We start from the raw sequence: 14,211 nt of genomic DNA on the forward strand, positions 1-14,211 counted from the left end.
ACTGAAACGTTAATTCTTATTTCTAAAGCAGTCCTTTTTCTAAAGTTTCTCATTCCTGTTTCTAAAGCAGCTCTTCTGTTTAAACTTCTTTCTAATGTCAATTCTTGTTTCTACAGTTAACTCCTTTTTTACGTAAGTTTGTTCGGAGAAGTGTTCTGTAATTTTCTTACAATTTAGACAATTTTGAACTGAAAATTAACAAAATCTATACTGTTCTCGATTTCGAAGTTTACATTTAGGTTGCCTTCTGCTTTATATTTAAGACCTCTAAAGTCAGAAAATGGCATTTCAGGAGTTATCGCAACAAACTAAATGAATGTACTTAATGAGGCTAATAATTTTTTATTGTTTTACTAAAACTATAAATCTTTGTCTGATTTTGAACTAAATCTGACAGCATGCAAACCGGTAAGAAAAGTATCTTTCAGTTACCCAAACGCGCACAAAAACTATAATGATAAAGGGTTATCTCCTACCATCCTAATATGCGAGAGGGAATGAATTGCCTTTTCCACAGTATTCAGAAATAGGAGGTTGAATCCTAATAGCCATCATGGTACACGGGAGGTCGCTTTCATCATTGAAATGGAAGTAACTCGATCTCACATCATCCATATCAGGGTGTATAAAATCTATTTTGCCAAACGGTGGTGTTTTTGAAAACACGGGTACAGTCAAAAGTGGAATATTTAGGCAATTAAATATATATGAGGCAATCCTTTTTCTATAATATGGTGATTTTGAACACGGTGTTTTCAATCTCTAACAGGCTTTAACCCTTAACTGGGGAGGTGCGGTCTGTCAGACCGCTAACGATGGATTTTTGGTACAACCCCTATTCTATTTTTAGCTGAATCGAATGGAGTGACTCTGTAGTTTCCTGTTTTGTGACCTTCAATACATATTTGTGACCTTCTAAAACATATATATATATATATATATATATATATATATATATATATCATCTGCAGAATATATTGGCAGATTTTCATACTAATACTGTCATTAGAAAATTAAATTTGCGAGTAAAGAAAATGCTGTCTCGTAGACGCACTTCCACAGTTAAGGGTAAAAACCAAGCCAATCACATTTAGACATCTATATATTTAAAATAATTGGTAAAAAGAGACACCTAACTTCAACCATTGGTCCGATTTCCCCATTTTCATATTAGTTCATGACTTCCTAGGTATTCAACAATGCTCATCAGTCGCTTGTGACAATCTTGCACTTAAGTGAGAAATATCAAAACCATTATTTCACTGCACATTCAGTTTGAAAACCAAAGCCACGTCAGACTCTCCTAACTCCAATCATATTACCCGATATTTCAAAATTTTCATCAGTTTGAAAACCCACAATGTCTACATATTAGTTAATGGTCACTTGTTCCTTCTCCTTCAGTTTTCCAGAGAAAAAATGTAGCAATCAAAAGAATTAGATACAATTATCCCACTTCATAAAATTCACCCAGAATGAAGCATGAAATTACAAGTTAAAAATTTTCAATGGAAAAATGCCTATAAGAAAGAAAACATGCGAGTGTTTGAAAGTGTAATATGTGAACTGATATCTATATAATGAATATATTAAAGCTCGAAATTGAGTAGCAATCGTTATGAATAAAGCATGAATGGCAATTTTAATCATCATCTTTTAATCGCAAATTTTTTTATCTGCTTTTACCAGTATTGCATTATTATTATGTATGCTTCTTTGACAGCATATGCGTTTTTAAAAGGTGACGTAGAACTATGACATCATAGCTGTTATTTTATCTCAAAATCGGTCGAGCTTCAAAACTTTGTTTGGCAGCTGGAAAAATTGAAAATAAAAGTTTAAAAAAAATTTGGTTATATAGATAGATAGAGAGAGAGAGAGATAGAGTTTGAGTTTGAGTTTGATGAAGTTTACTGGCGCTAAAACCATTTTTTTGATTATGCAGCGCCAACCATAAGGTAAATTCATACATATGGTTCATTAAAAAGGTACATGGTCACATTTTAAAAGGTTATTCAAAACCTCTGCTCTAGAGAAGAAAAAACTGTTGTAAAGATTTGAAGCATTAAAAGAGGATGAACAATACTCATATAAAATAGAAGAAGCCTATCATTTTTAAAAAGGTAAAAAGATGAGGATGAGGATCTTTGTTAAGGATGTCTTTTAAAACAAGGTGAGGCGAATGAAAACATTGAACTCGTTGAGAGTTCAAACGTGGGCACTCTATAAGAATGTGTCGGACTGTCAAAAGGCATTGGCATATTGTACATCGAGGGGACCGATAGAGAAGTTTCCTGATAGTTTCGAACCGGTTTACACTGGTTAATGACTTAAATTAATTAAGACAAATAATGACTTAAAAAATAATGTTTTCTCATGATAACTTAAAATTTCCGATCGTAGATTTCATTTTAATTTTTTTAATTCTTTTTTATAATACAAGTTCTTTTGTTTATTTTAAATTAAAATATCACATCAACTAATTCATGCTGATCTTTCGACATGAAGATCATATAAACTACCACACCACGCTATAAAACTTTTCCTAGAGTGTAGGTCACTCTTAATAAATTTGAAATGATGTGAGTGGAAAAGAAATATTAAAGGACTACCCGCAGCTGCCGGGTAGTCGTGAACCAGTGGTGGACAGAGAAGAGTAGTCGGTATCGACGGTAAAGAACTGGCCTTCCAGATATAAGCGGAGCAGCGACGGAGTGAAGCTAGTGCTGAACTAAGCTGTGTGCTACTGTCTGCAGTAATCTGTTGTATGCTGTTGTTCATGATGCTTTGTATGCTGCTGCGTATGCTGTTGTATGCTGCACATCTCGGCTGAAGATAATCGTGTTCTGTGCTGTATATAATTGTCGTCTGTGTGCTGTTCTGTGTGTGTTCGTGTAAATAAACGTCATTGTTTCATTTTCTACTGCCGCCTGCTGATTGAGTGTTCTCCACACCATATAACTCCCACTATCCAAACGAACCCGGAAATTTCGTAACAGTTTGTTTGTCATTATATTTAATATAGCCTAATTTATTTGGGATAGAGCTTATTTATATATACTAATAAAATTAGAAATCATCACCATTTATTACATCATTTTGATGTAAAACATAGTAAATACTATAATTAAAATAATATTGCCTTTCTTGTTAATCCAAAGGCTATATTTATAATTTATAATGTTTAAGTGTATGATATATAATATGTTTTATTAAATAAATAATAAATTTCAATTTATATCTTCAAGGACCGAATAAATTCAAACAAACTAAAGCGAATATTTATTTTTTCTGAATTTACAGCCTTATTATTCCTTCACATAGCCATTATTTAACATTGTAATTAAAGTATGATCAATTTCCTGGAATAAAAGAGAACGATATAATTGTTTTTAAAATCTTGTACGTATATCGATATGTAGTTTATATCGATATCGTAGTCTTCTTTTGTGGCTGAGAACACCTGTGCTGAAATAATACACATCACTTCAGTCTCATCAATCATTTTAGCAACATCCAGATAATGTTTATTCTTAATACATGATACTATTTCATTAAGAAAAATAAACTTTTAATATATAATAAAACGCTCTCAATCTGTCACATAATTGTTAATAGTTACTAAAATACCATTTAACCTTATATTAAAATCATACAGGAAATTTCCCGCCTTGCGTAGACATTCGGAAATAATCACCGCCAAGATAACGTAGGCAGAAACTGGAGATGGATTCCATAACACAAATTCGTCCACAGGCCAATTCTTCACCAGAGATAAGATCTGCCATTGGAATGGAGATGATTCGAGTCAACATCATTACTGTAGTCAACAAAGAATCGAGAATATGTATATTAATAAAAGCAATATCCCGTCCATGCGCTCGTAGTTTTTTACTTCTTACAGTATAAGTATTACTTTCAGTTAGAATTTTTTAGGAGCACGTCTCACAAGCTGGATTTGTAACGACAACTTTTGCCTAACACGTCTCATTCGCAAAGATGGATTTGTAACGACAACTTTTGCATAACACGTCTCATTCGCAAAGATGGATTTGTAACGACAACTTTTGCATAACACGTCTCATTCGCAAAGATGGATTTGTAACGACAACTTTTGCATAACACGGCTCATTCGCAAAGATGGGTTTGTAACTGCAAGTACAAAATTTACTTAAGTGCAATAAGAGTTTTATAACAATGTCGGAGACATTCAAGCTTTACAAAATTCATTGTGCGTTCTATCAGACGAGTAAATGGATATTTTCGCAACATAGCAGTCGCTTTGAAAATTTAATTTTTGCTATTGTTAAAAGTATTCCTTTCGACATTATGCTATTGTGCAAAGTCAGCAGCTGTTGAAATGCAATTTCTTTAAGTTCATAAATTAAATTTTCTCAATTCTCGAACATCCTGTTGGTATAGACATTTATAAGCCATTTACAATTTTGTTTATTGCCTTCTATTTAATAAATAATATTAATATCTTTGAGGCCATTTATAATCTCAAATATGTTTCAATTCAATTATTACAATATCATTTCTGCCGCAAGTTAATAAGGATCTAATTTAGCGATCTGCGTTTTTATCAAGATTTTAATAAACTCAGATTTTATAAAATATCACTTTGGGGAAATAGAATTGTTTTATCTTCCCCAATTTCTTAATTTATATCAAGGGTGGGCAGACTGTTCCAGGGTAAGGGCTACTTCTAATTTTTCCAGTGTGTTGCTATCCACCAAGTAGCAGAGGTGTGATGAGCTAAAAAAAAGGTCTACAATATTTATTAAAACTTAATTATAAACACGGAATAGGTGCTTACCTACATAACTACAAACATAATAATAATAACAGCTACAAATATAATAATAACAAATGATGCATTTAACCCTTAACTGGGGACGTGCGGTCTGTGAGACCGCTAGCGATGGATTGTCTATCACCCCTATTCTATTTTTAGCTCAATTGAATGCATTGAGCCTGTAGCTTCCGGCTTTGTGACCTTCAATACACGTGCACTTTTTCAACCGATTTCAGCGGATGCTTTTTAAAATAATTCAGTTATTTCTTCGAGCGCGGTCTCTAAGACCGCATCTCCCTGTTAGTCTCCCAGTGATAAACAAGGCTTAGCAGATAGCGCTAAAACTTGGGGCTCGAAATATCATCCAGTTTACTGATCCTATTATGAAGCAGTGCTCCAGACACTTTTAAATGAAGCAGAAAGTGATTTTAGTGATAAGAATAATTGTACAGAAGAGTTTTTCGATAAAAGTTCGCCTTGAATTGATTTTGATATGTATGTTTAAACATAATCAATTTTTCTAGTGAAAATGTATTTTGAAAAATTTATAAAATGTATTAATATACCAAGAGATATATATGCAGAATTTATAGATTTATATTTTTATACTAGTTTTTAACCTGTATGTTTAAAATGCTCTAGAAAATCGTGCTATGAAAGTCACACAAGCCGATAAAAAAAGGGCCAATTTTACCCATTGTCATTTTTTTATTTTTCATATAATTGTTGAATTTTACATTATATTGTCTTCTATATACTTTCATATACTGTAAAAATAAATATGATTTAAAAAGTAAAAAGTAATATGCTTTTTCAAGAATATAATTTATTGTAACATATAATTTGAGAAGAAAATGTATGCTCCAACGCATTTACAAAAAATTTCTAAAACATATCTATATATCAAGAAAAATATCTGCAAAATATATTGGCAGTTTTTCATACTAATACATTCATTAGAAAATTTAATTTGAGTCTAAATGAAATGAGGTCTCGTAGACCGCACCTCCCCAGTTAAGTCCTAAAATTTCACCTCCCCAGTTAAGGGTTAGTATGAAACAATTCAAAATACATTAGAGGAAAATAAATCATTTTCATCTAAGGTTAGATCTCGTAGTTATAGTTAGTAGAAGATAGTCTACATAATATCCGCCAATCTTGAATTCTCGGTATAGAATTACTGACTAATAATCTTGCACTAGATTCTAAGGGGTCGTCTGTGTGACGGGAACGATATGTTGTCTTAATTATATTCATCATTGAAAATGCAGATTCACACAGATAGGTAGAGCCAAAGGACGATGTTAACCCTTAACTGGGGAGGTGAAATTTTAGGACTTAACTGGGGAGGTACGGTCTACGAGAACGCACTTAATTTACACTCAAATTAAATTTTCTAATGAATATATTAGTATGAAATACTGCCAATATATTTTGCAGATATTTTTTTTGATATATAGATATGTTTTAGAAATTTTTCAAAATATATTATCATTGAAAAAAGTAAATGCGTTGGAACATCCCTTTTCTTCTCAAATTACATGTTGCAATAAATAATATTCTTGAAAAAACATATTACTTTTTACTTTTTAAATAATATTTATTTTTACTGTATATGAAGGTATATAAAAGGCAATATAATGTTAAATTCAACAATTATATAAAAAATAAAAAAATTGACTATGGGTAAAATTGGCCCTTTTTTTTATCGCCTTATGTGACTTTCATAGCACCGTTTTCTAGGCATTTTAAACATACTGGTTAAGAACTAGTATAAAAATCAACCTATAAATTCTGTATATATATCTCTTGGTATATTAATATATTTTATATATTTTTCAAAATACGTTATCACTAGAAAAATTAATTATGTTTGAACATAGATATGATAATTAGTTGAATGTGAACTTCCATCTAAAAACTCTTCTGTACAATTTTCCTTATCACTAAAATCACTTTCTGCTTCATTTAAAAGTGTCTGGAGAACTGTTTCATAATAAGATTAGTAAATTGGTTGATATTTCGGGGTCCAAGTTTTAGCGCCATCTTCTAAGCCTTGTTTATCACTGGGACACTAACAGGGAGATGCAGTCTTAGAGACCGCACTCAAATAAATAACTGAATTATTTTAAAAATCCTCCGCTGAAATCGGTTGAAAAAGTGCACGTGTATTGAAGGTCACAAAACAGGAAGCTACAGAGTCAATCCATTCAATTGAGCTGAAAAGAGAATATGGGTGACCGAAAATCAATCGCTAGCCGTCTCACAGACCGCACGTCCCCAGTTAAGGGTTAAATGATATACAACTTTTTTTAAAAATTAGGATGCTTTACTTAGTCCAATAGATTCCAAAAGTTACTCCTAGGTTCTGAACTGCATGCTTTTAAAATTATGCCATTTTGAAGGAGAAAAACTCAATTTTTTTCAAGAAATAAAGAGAATATATAACTTATATTTTGAGTTATTTCTTCCATATCAACATTGCCAAATGGGTAACGCATGAATGTAGTTGTTGGTTCGAATCTAGTAAGTTCTTGTAAACGTTCCTCGAATACAGAGTGAAGCTTTATTATTTCATGATAATATTTATCTTTGTTTAATATACCTCCGTTTTTAAACAACGCGTCAGAAATATTTCTGAATTTTTTTGTCGGTTTTTCATAAATATGTTTCTTTTAGTATGAGCGCCTTGGGTCTTAGTAAAAGTGGTCACACCAAAATGTCTAAGTGGCCCTCTGGTCGATCGCGATCGGCTTAATGCCCACCTCTGATTTATATAAATAATTTTATCTCATTATTTTCAAGAATAATGTAGAGTTTATTTCATTTGGATCTTATTCAGTTTATCAATACAATATTTAATGAAAAAATGTTTTTGTTCTCTATTTTTTGCTGAGAGGTATTTCTTCACAATGAATTCTGATTTATATAGATCCGATTTTGAAGATTAATCTAAGATATGAATTGCATACTTTGAAGTTTATTGATGGACTTGATTAGATCTAAAACACCTCTTGAGAGTCTAGAAATTGTATGCTACATGCAATTATTATTGATTGGACCGAAATATTTTAGCAGAAAAAAAATGAAAAGACTCCCTTTTAAATGCATATATCATGCCCTTAATTTCTACGTAGCTGTTCCGACACACACTTAAAAAGAGAAGATATGAAGAGGGAGAAACTGTTGCGTGGGAGAGAAACTGCTGCGTGGGAGAGAAACTGTTGCGTGGAAGTTGAAGTTGTTGCGTGGGAGAGAAACTGTTGCGTGGGAGAGAAACTGCTGCGTGGGAGAGAAACTGTTGCGTGGAAGTTGAAGTTGTTGCGTGGGAGAGAAACTGTTGCGCGGGAGTTGAAGTTGTTGCGTGAGAGAGAAACTGTTGAGTGGGTGTTGGAGTTATTGCGTGGGAGAGAAACTGTTGCATGGTTGATACCGGTAATAATGTGTGATGGTAGGACCTGCAAACACAAAAACTAATTTGTAGCTTAAATTAAATTTAAATTACAAATGAGTTTAAATTTGAATTAAGCTGTAGATATTTAAATAGCCATCGATCATTTAATCCATAAAATATAATAAATTCATGTTGCCAAAATAAAGTTCATCAGGTGTGTCAAGGCACGCGACAAATGTGAATGCTCATAATTTATTTCTATTTGGGGCGCTTCTAGTAAATGCGTTCATGCAATGTATCGCTTGTTGTTTTTAAATTGTGAGTTAAAAATTTCAACCTGCGAATGGTATCTTAAAGCTTAAAACATATTCAGTGAACTATTATGTCAAGTAGCACCTTTTCTGCAATGAATTGAATCAAATTTTGCGAGACAAAAGGTTTCTTGGCCCACCTTACTACACAATATTATAATATAAGTTGTTTGGAGTTTGATTTTAAATGCCAAGATTTGACCTCTATATTATTCCCAACATGGGATTCTAATTTATATAAAAGAGAACATTTTTTTCATCATTGAAATCCTTATGATGAAGCATTCGCAACTTGTCAAGTCCATAGGGGTAAGAATAAAAGAAATTATATTCCAAATTTTACTAAGACATTGTGTGACTCAAATAAAGACTCAATAAAAATAAAGAACAATAAAAGAAAAAGTACTTAATAAACTATCCACGTGAGTGAAAACTCAGTACAAGGGAAATGTATCATATAATGCAGCTTTGGCGTGCTTTTGTGAAGGCTAAGAACTATTGGATGGAAAATAAATTTCAATTAAAGAATGCAATGTAATTACAGTGTATAAAAAGTAATAACTTGCAGTGTAAAAATTTGCAAAATATAAATCACTAAAATATATGTAAAAACGTGCAAATTATGTATATATGTGTGTGTATTGATATCTCTTAATCTAATTTAAATCCTAATTAACTTCCACATTTTCCCTTAATTTAACCCATATTAACTTAACTCTAAAATGGTCTGTCATTTCTGTATCCAAGTCATCCTTTTTTTATTTAATTAATGCTACCCCCTCTCTGTAAAACTGCTGACTTTAGCATTTCCTGACGCTCCAAATAAAGAGATAAAAATCCTTAATGTTTACGACATTATAAGATACCCTTTCCTAAGACTATTACATTTCCATTTCCTAAGACTACATGTGTCAAAGAGATCCCTGTTAAAATCTCTTAGTAAAAGCACTGAAAAGAAAACTTTTGTTCTCTTTTGCACTTGTATCACGATGTGAATGGACGTCAGTTTGTCCTTGCATCTTGTAATATTATATGTATTACATTATGCATATATATTACATTATGTATATATATTATATTACATTATGTATATATGTATTACATTATATGTATTACATATATTGTAATACATATAATATTTTCAAGCAGTTTCGTAGCCGAAGAGAGAAGGCCCTTTTGTAATTTTAAAATTTTGCTTTTACCATCCAGGGAGACATAGTTTATGTACAAGAAGAGAGGACGAACTGACGTCCATTCACAAGAGCAGAAGAGAGCGAAATATTTATCCCCAGTGATTATATACTGTGAGATTCTGATAGGGATTTCTTTACATGTGTCGATTTATGTAAGGGAAATTTAGGTATCTTTTAAAAGAATTTCCTTAGAATGACAGATTTTTATCCCTTTATTCGAAGCGTAAAAACCGCTGATATAAGCATTTTCACAGAGTTCCAGCAGCATTAATTAAATAAAAAAGGGGGATCAGGAAATAAGAGAACATTCTTGAATTTTAATAATTTGGAAGTTAATTAGGATTTAAATTGGATTTTAAGATATCATTACATACATATAAACTTTTAACTTAAGGTAGATTGTAATTTGTGCTGATCTAAAAAAATATCCCAAAGTCGTGTTATGAGAACCATTCTAATAGGTAATCTCTCTATAAAGAATCTACCAAATGGTCAGAATCACCAGGGAATTTTTTATTGGTAACGAAAATATTATTATTGTAAATTGATGAAAATGTACATAACATAAAATGTGCAACTTCAAATTTATAGAGAAAAAAATGAATAGTGTGTGAACTTCAAATAAACTTAATAATGAATTAAAATGACAAAATTTATTTATTGAATGAACAAAAATGTATGCAACAATAACAACAACAACAACAAAAGAATGGTGTTTCGAGTGTTTCAATAACAGTTTCAGAACAATTTAGATTTAATATTATAAGTTTTTATTTCATTTATTTGTGTTTTTTTTTAAAATATCATTTGAAACATTTGCATAAAAAATCAATTATTTATGTCATTAATTATTTAATCTCTGAAATTAAATATAAGGAAAACGATTTGTAATCGTGGAAATGAACAGGAAGCCTATTGTATCTTTTTGGAAGAACTGTATTTCGATTTCTGAAATTAGAATTACTCTTTCTTAATTTTAAGAGCCATTATTATAAAAATTATAATGTGACATCTCAGACAAGTCAAACATGCATCAGACAATAAGTAGTGCGTAAAAATTTCTAAAATTCACTTTCAATTAGGCAAGTTATTAGGATGAATTGTTTTAATGCAATCTAACAATAACATCTATATTTTGAAATCTCATAAAGTTTCAGAAAGTAATATAAATGTTCTGATTGTTTGAGATATTTTATAGGGCTTTTCAGACATATGCAAATTTTATTGACTTCAGGTGTTTCAATAAAATTCACTCGAGTATTATTTGTTTCCATTTCACTGCGATGGTTGACTTTTGATTTGAAATTATTGATAAAATGGGTGGTCTCAAAAACTGCGCCTTGATAAAATGGTAAGATTAATTGCTATTTTTTCCTCTATTAAACTGCTTATTCGAAAAATAATGCTGAATTTTATAATTTTTTTTCAAATTTTTATGATTTAAAAGAAGACAGTTATTTTCTTATCTTATATAGTTTTGTTATGTCTATTTCTTATTTAAACATGAAATTATAAAAAATAAAATATTTTAATCTTTCAACTAACTTTATGTTTTATATTTGCATTTTTATTCTACATGAAAAAAAGGATACAATCAAATTTAAAAAGATTTATTTGGATACTCGGCTATGAATTTTTTTAATGCATATATATTTACCTGTCATGTTTCTAACTGAAAATGACAAATCATGTTACCTTTATCCTTTGTCATAGTAAATTTTATTTCCTCGTTCTTGAACAAGCTTGTGTACATGACCATTAAATTCTCTAATATTACTTATGTAAGCAATAAAATTGAAAAGACGAAGAAATAAACATTTGATGGGAAAAATATCATTATTGTTTTCTTAAGTTCCCAAAACAGCTTCGAAAAAAGCAATGAAATCAATTTTTTTTTTAATCTTTCAAAACTTAACTTGAACTTAGTTTCAACCACAAAGCTTGTATTTCAAATTAAATAAATATTCTGATTTATTTCTTTGAAAATCGTATGAATAGGATATAATAATTAATTAAACAGCTTAAGATAAGAAATATCTTTTACAAAAATTTTGATAAATCCAAATTTAATTCGATTTGCTCTTTGTTTTTGTTGTTCTTTGAAATTTATTTATTTTTCTATTGTCATTCACTCAAAGATGAAACATGTCTCTGCTTGTATATTTTTTTAATTAATTTTTTACTCAATGAAACGGTATCAAAAATGACTTGCATTTCCGGTATAAAAATTACATGTCGAATTTCGATATTCTATTTCATTACGTGTTTGAGTTCCCGCATTCACAAGCAGACAGAAATAACCCTTACTCAGCTATGTGTAAACTGTGGTATTTATCAAAACTTCGAGGTCAGATTATGTTGATGATTCAGTCATTGTTTCTTTCTGTATTTTGTATGCGAATACTATTTAGTATTATATGCTAGTGTATGCGAATACTATTTAGTATGCGCATACATTAGAACTTTAACACAAGAAAAATAAGTTTTGTTCGTTTGAAAACAAATGAACTGACATTTTTTGTTCTGCTAATAAACCTTACTGAATTTTTTTTTCTCTTTTCTTTTCGTAGTTTTCAAAAAGTAGTCTTTCGTTACTTTTTAAAATGATCAATTTTGTCGCAGTTTTAGTAGATATAACCTAGCGATAAATGTTTTGAAGACAGAGATGTTATGAAAAGCACTTTTCCGGACTCAACAAAACATAAAAGTGTGGAATTCATCATAATGTCAAGGTCAGATATATTTGCGATTGGATCACTGTTTTTGTTCTACTTTTTCAATGGAACTCTGTTTGTCAGCTTTAAAACTCGGAAAATATATTTTGCTTCTCTGCTCATTTCCGCAAACAACTGATTCTTTTTAAAACTTTTTTTTAGGTTTTTTTTCTTTTTACTTTTGTTCAAAACTTTTATAGAAATTCGATTCTTATTTTCAATGCAATATTTTTTTTATATATTTTCAGGATTTTCATATTCAATTTGGCCACTGGATTGGCTCCTGTATTAATTTTGGCAGAAGTTTCAGCAAATTTATCAACTCTCTTCCCTACTCTAAAAGTGAATTTTTATTCCTTGCCATCAAGTAAGTACTAAAAAAGGAGAAAAAATTTTATTTTAACGTCGCTAACTGTAACTGAGAAGCGTTAGAATTTATTTTTTGATTTATTTCATCATTAATCTGCATGTTTATCACCATGTATCAGTTAATCTACCATAAGTTTGGCGAAGCATAGCCAAAAATGGCTCTTGCGCCAATAAAACCCAATCTCCACCACCAACAATACTGAGTTTTATTTTAAAGAAATAAAATGGAGCACGAATGCCTAAACATATGACCTTCAAAATCACAAGTTTGGCATTGAGGTCAACCAGCTTGTTCCCCAGAATTCCGGCTTCCTTTATTTCTTTCAAAACAGGGGGTCAACTCTTCAAACGAGGTCTTCTGTCACAAACATGTGATCTTGACCCCCTTTAAGGAGAATGCTTATTAAAACCGGATGATTTTCATTTATTCAATAAACTGAAAACCTGGCTTGGATGCCAAAATAATAATTCCAAACTAATGAAAAGCTTCAACCTGTAGGTGAGGTTTTTCCAGTTGTGAGAATTTGTTGTTGTGTCTCTCAACTTGTTACGAGAAGCTTCAGCTTCAACTTGTGGTTTTCTTAACATTACCGGCTGCAACATTTTTCGAAGAGAGGATATAAGATCTGATCCATTGATATGACAAGTATCTGAATATCCACGGCGATTATGTCGAAAAAATTAGTTCTTATTGTGCATAACATTTGGTAAAAAATTCATTTTTTTCTCTACTGTTTGATTTTTTAAGGTCGAAAAAAACTGACTGCTTTCATGAAATGAAATACTTTTTTAACTTGAATGTTACCTAGATGTTCAACACTCCTTCAGCCCGGCAAACAAATTGCACATTATTTGAGGTGTGATCTTTTTAGTAGCTAAAAATTAACAAAATATTTTGTATTATAGAACTATCAATTTATTTTATTCTATAATGTGATTTCCTTTTGATGGCATGCATGCGCATATTTTAATAAAAGAATCATACTGATCTTTAAAGCTTCTATTGTGAAGTAATATTAAATAAACCATAAATGTTATGAAATGTTATGAAACAAATTTGAAATGTTATGAAAACAAATTTACAATATCTTTTATGAATTTGTATTATTACGAAAAAATGCATTCAGTGCATATGCGACGAGAAGACATACAAGCTCATTACAGCTGGATGATGTTCATTATAGATCATGTCATATCGGCTGTATTTCACGAGAAGTCAAATACAGCTGAACTATATGCAAAGACAGCATTTGCAGTATTTAATAATAGCATTGCATAAAGCACTCGGACTGAAATGACTGGATATCAACACTGCAACGAAAGAAATTCCTCAGCTACTCTTTTCTTGACTAGATTGACATCACTCGTTTGTACTTCACTGCTTTTATATCTCCAACAAAAGGACTTACAATGTCCACAAAAAGAACCTACT

General features: G+C 30.8%; 1 protein-coding gene across 1 annotated transcript in view; it reads left to right on the forward strand.

Moving 5' to 3' along the window:
* Positions 1-10,932: 10,932 nt before the first annotated feature.
* LOC129988266 (peroxidase-like) overlaps positions 10,933-14,211 on the forward strand; it is a 49,557-nt gene continuing 46,278 nt past the window's right edge. The window contains exons 1-2 of the mRNA XM_056096453.1: positions 10,933-11,047; positions 12,659-12,777. Of these exons, the coding sequence (XP_055952428.1) occupies positions 11,013-11,047; positions 12,659-12,777 (154 nt within the window). The 5' untranslated portion in view covers positions 10,933-11,012. The remainder of the gene's footprint in view (positions 11,048-12,658; positions 12,778-14,211) is intronic.

The sequence above is a fragment of the Argiope bruennichi genome, chromosome 10 (genome assembly GCF_947563725.1).
Source record: "Argiope bruennichi chromosome 10, qqArgBrue1.1, whole genome shotgun sequence".
Lineage (NCBI taxonomy): Eukaryota > Metazoa > Arthropoda > Arachnida > Araneae > Araneidae > Argiope > Argiope bruennichi.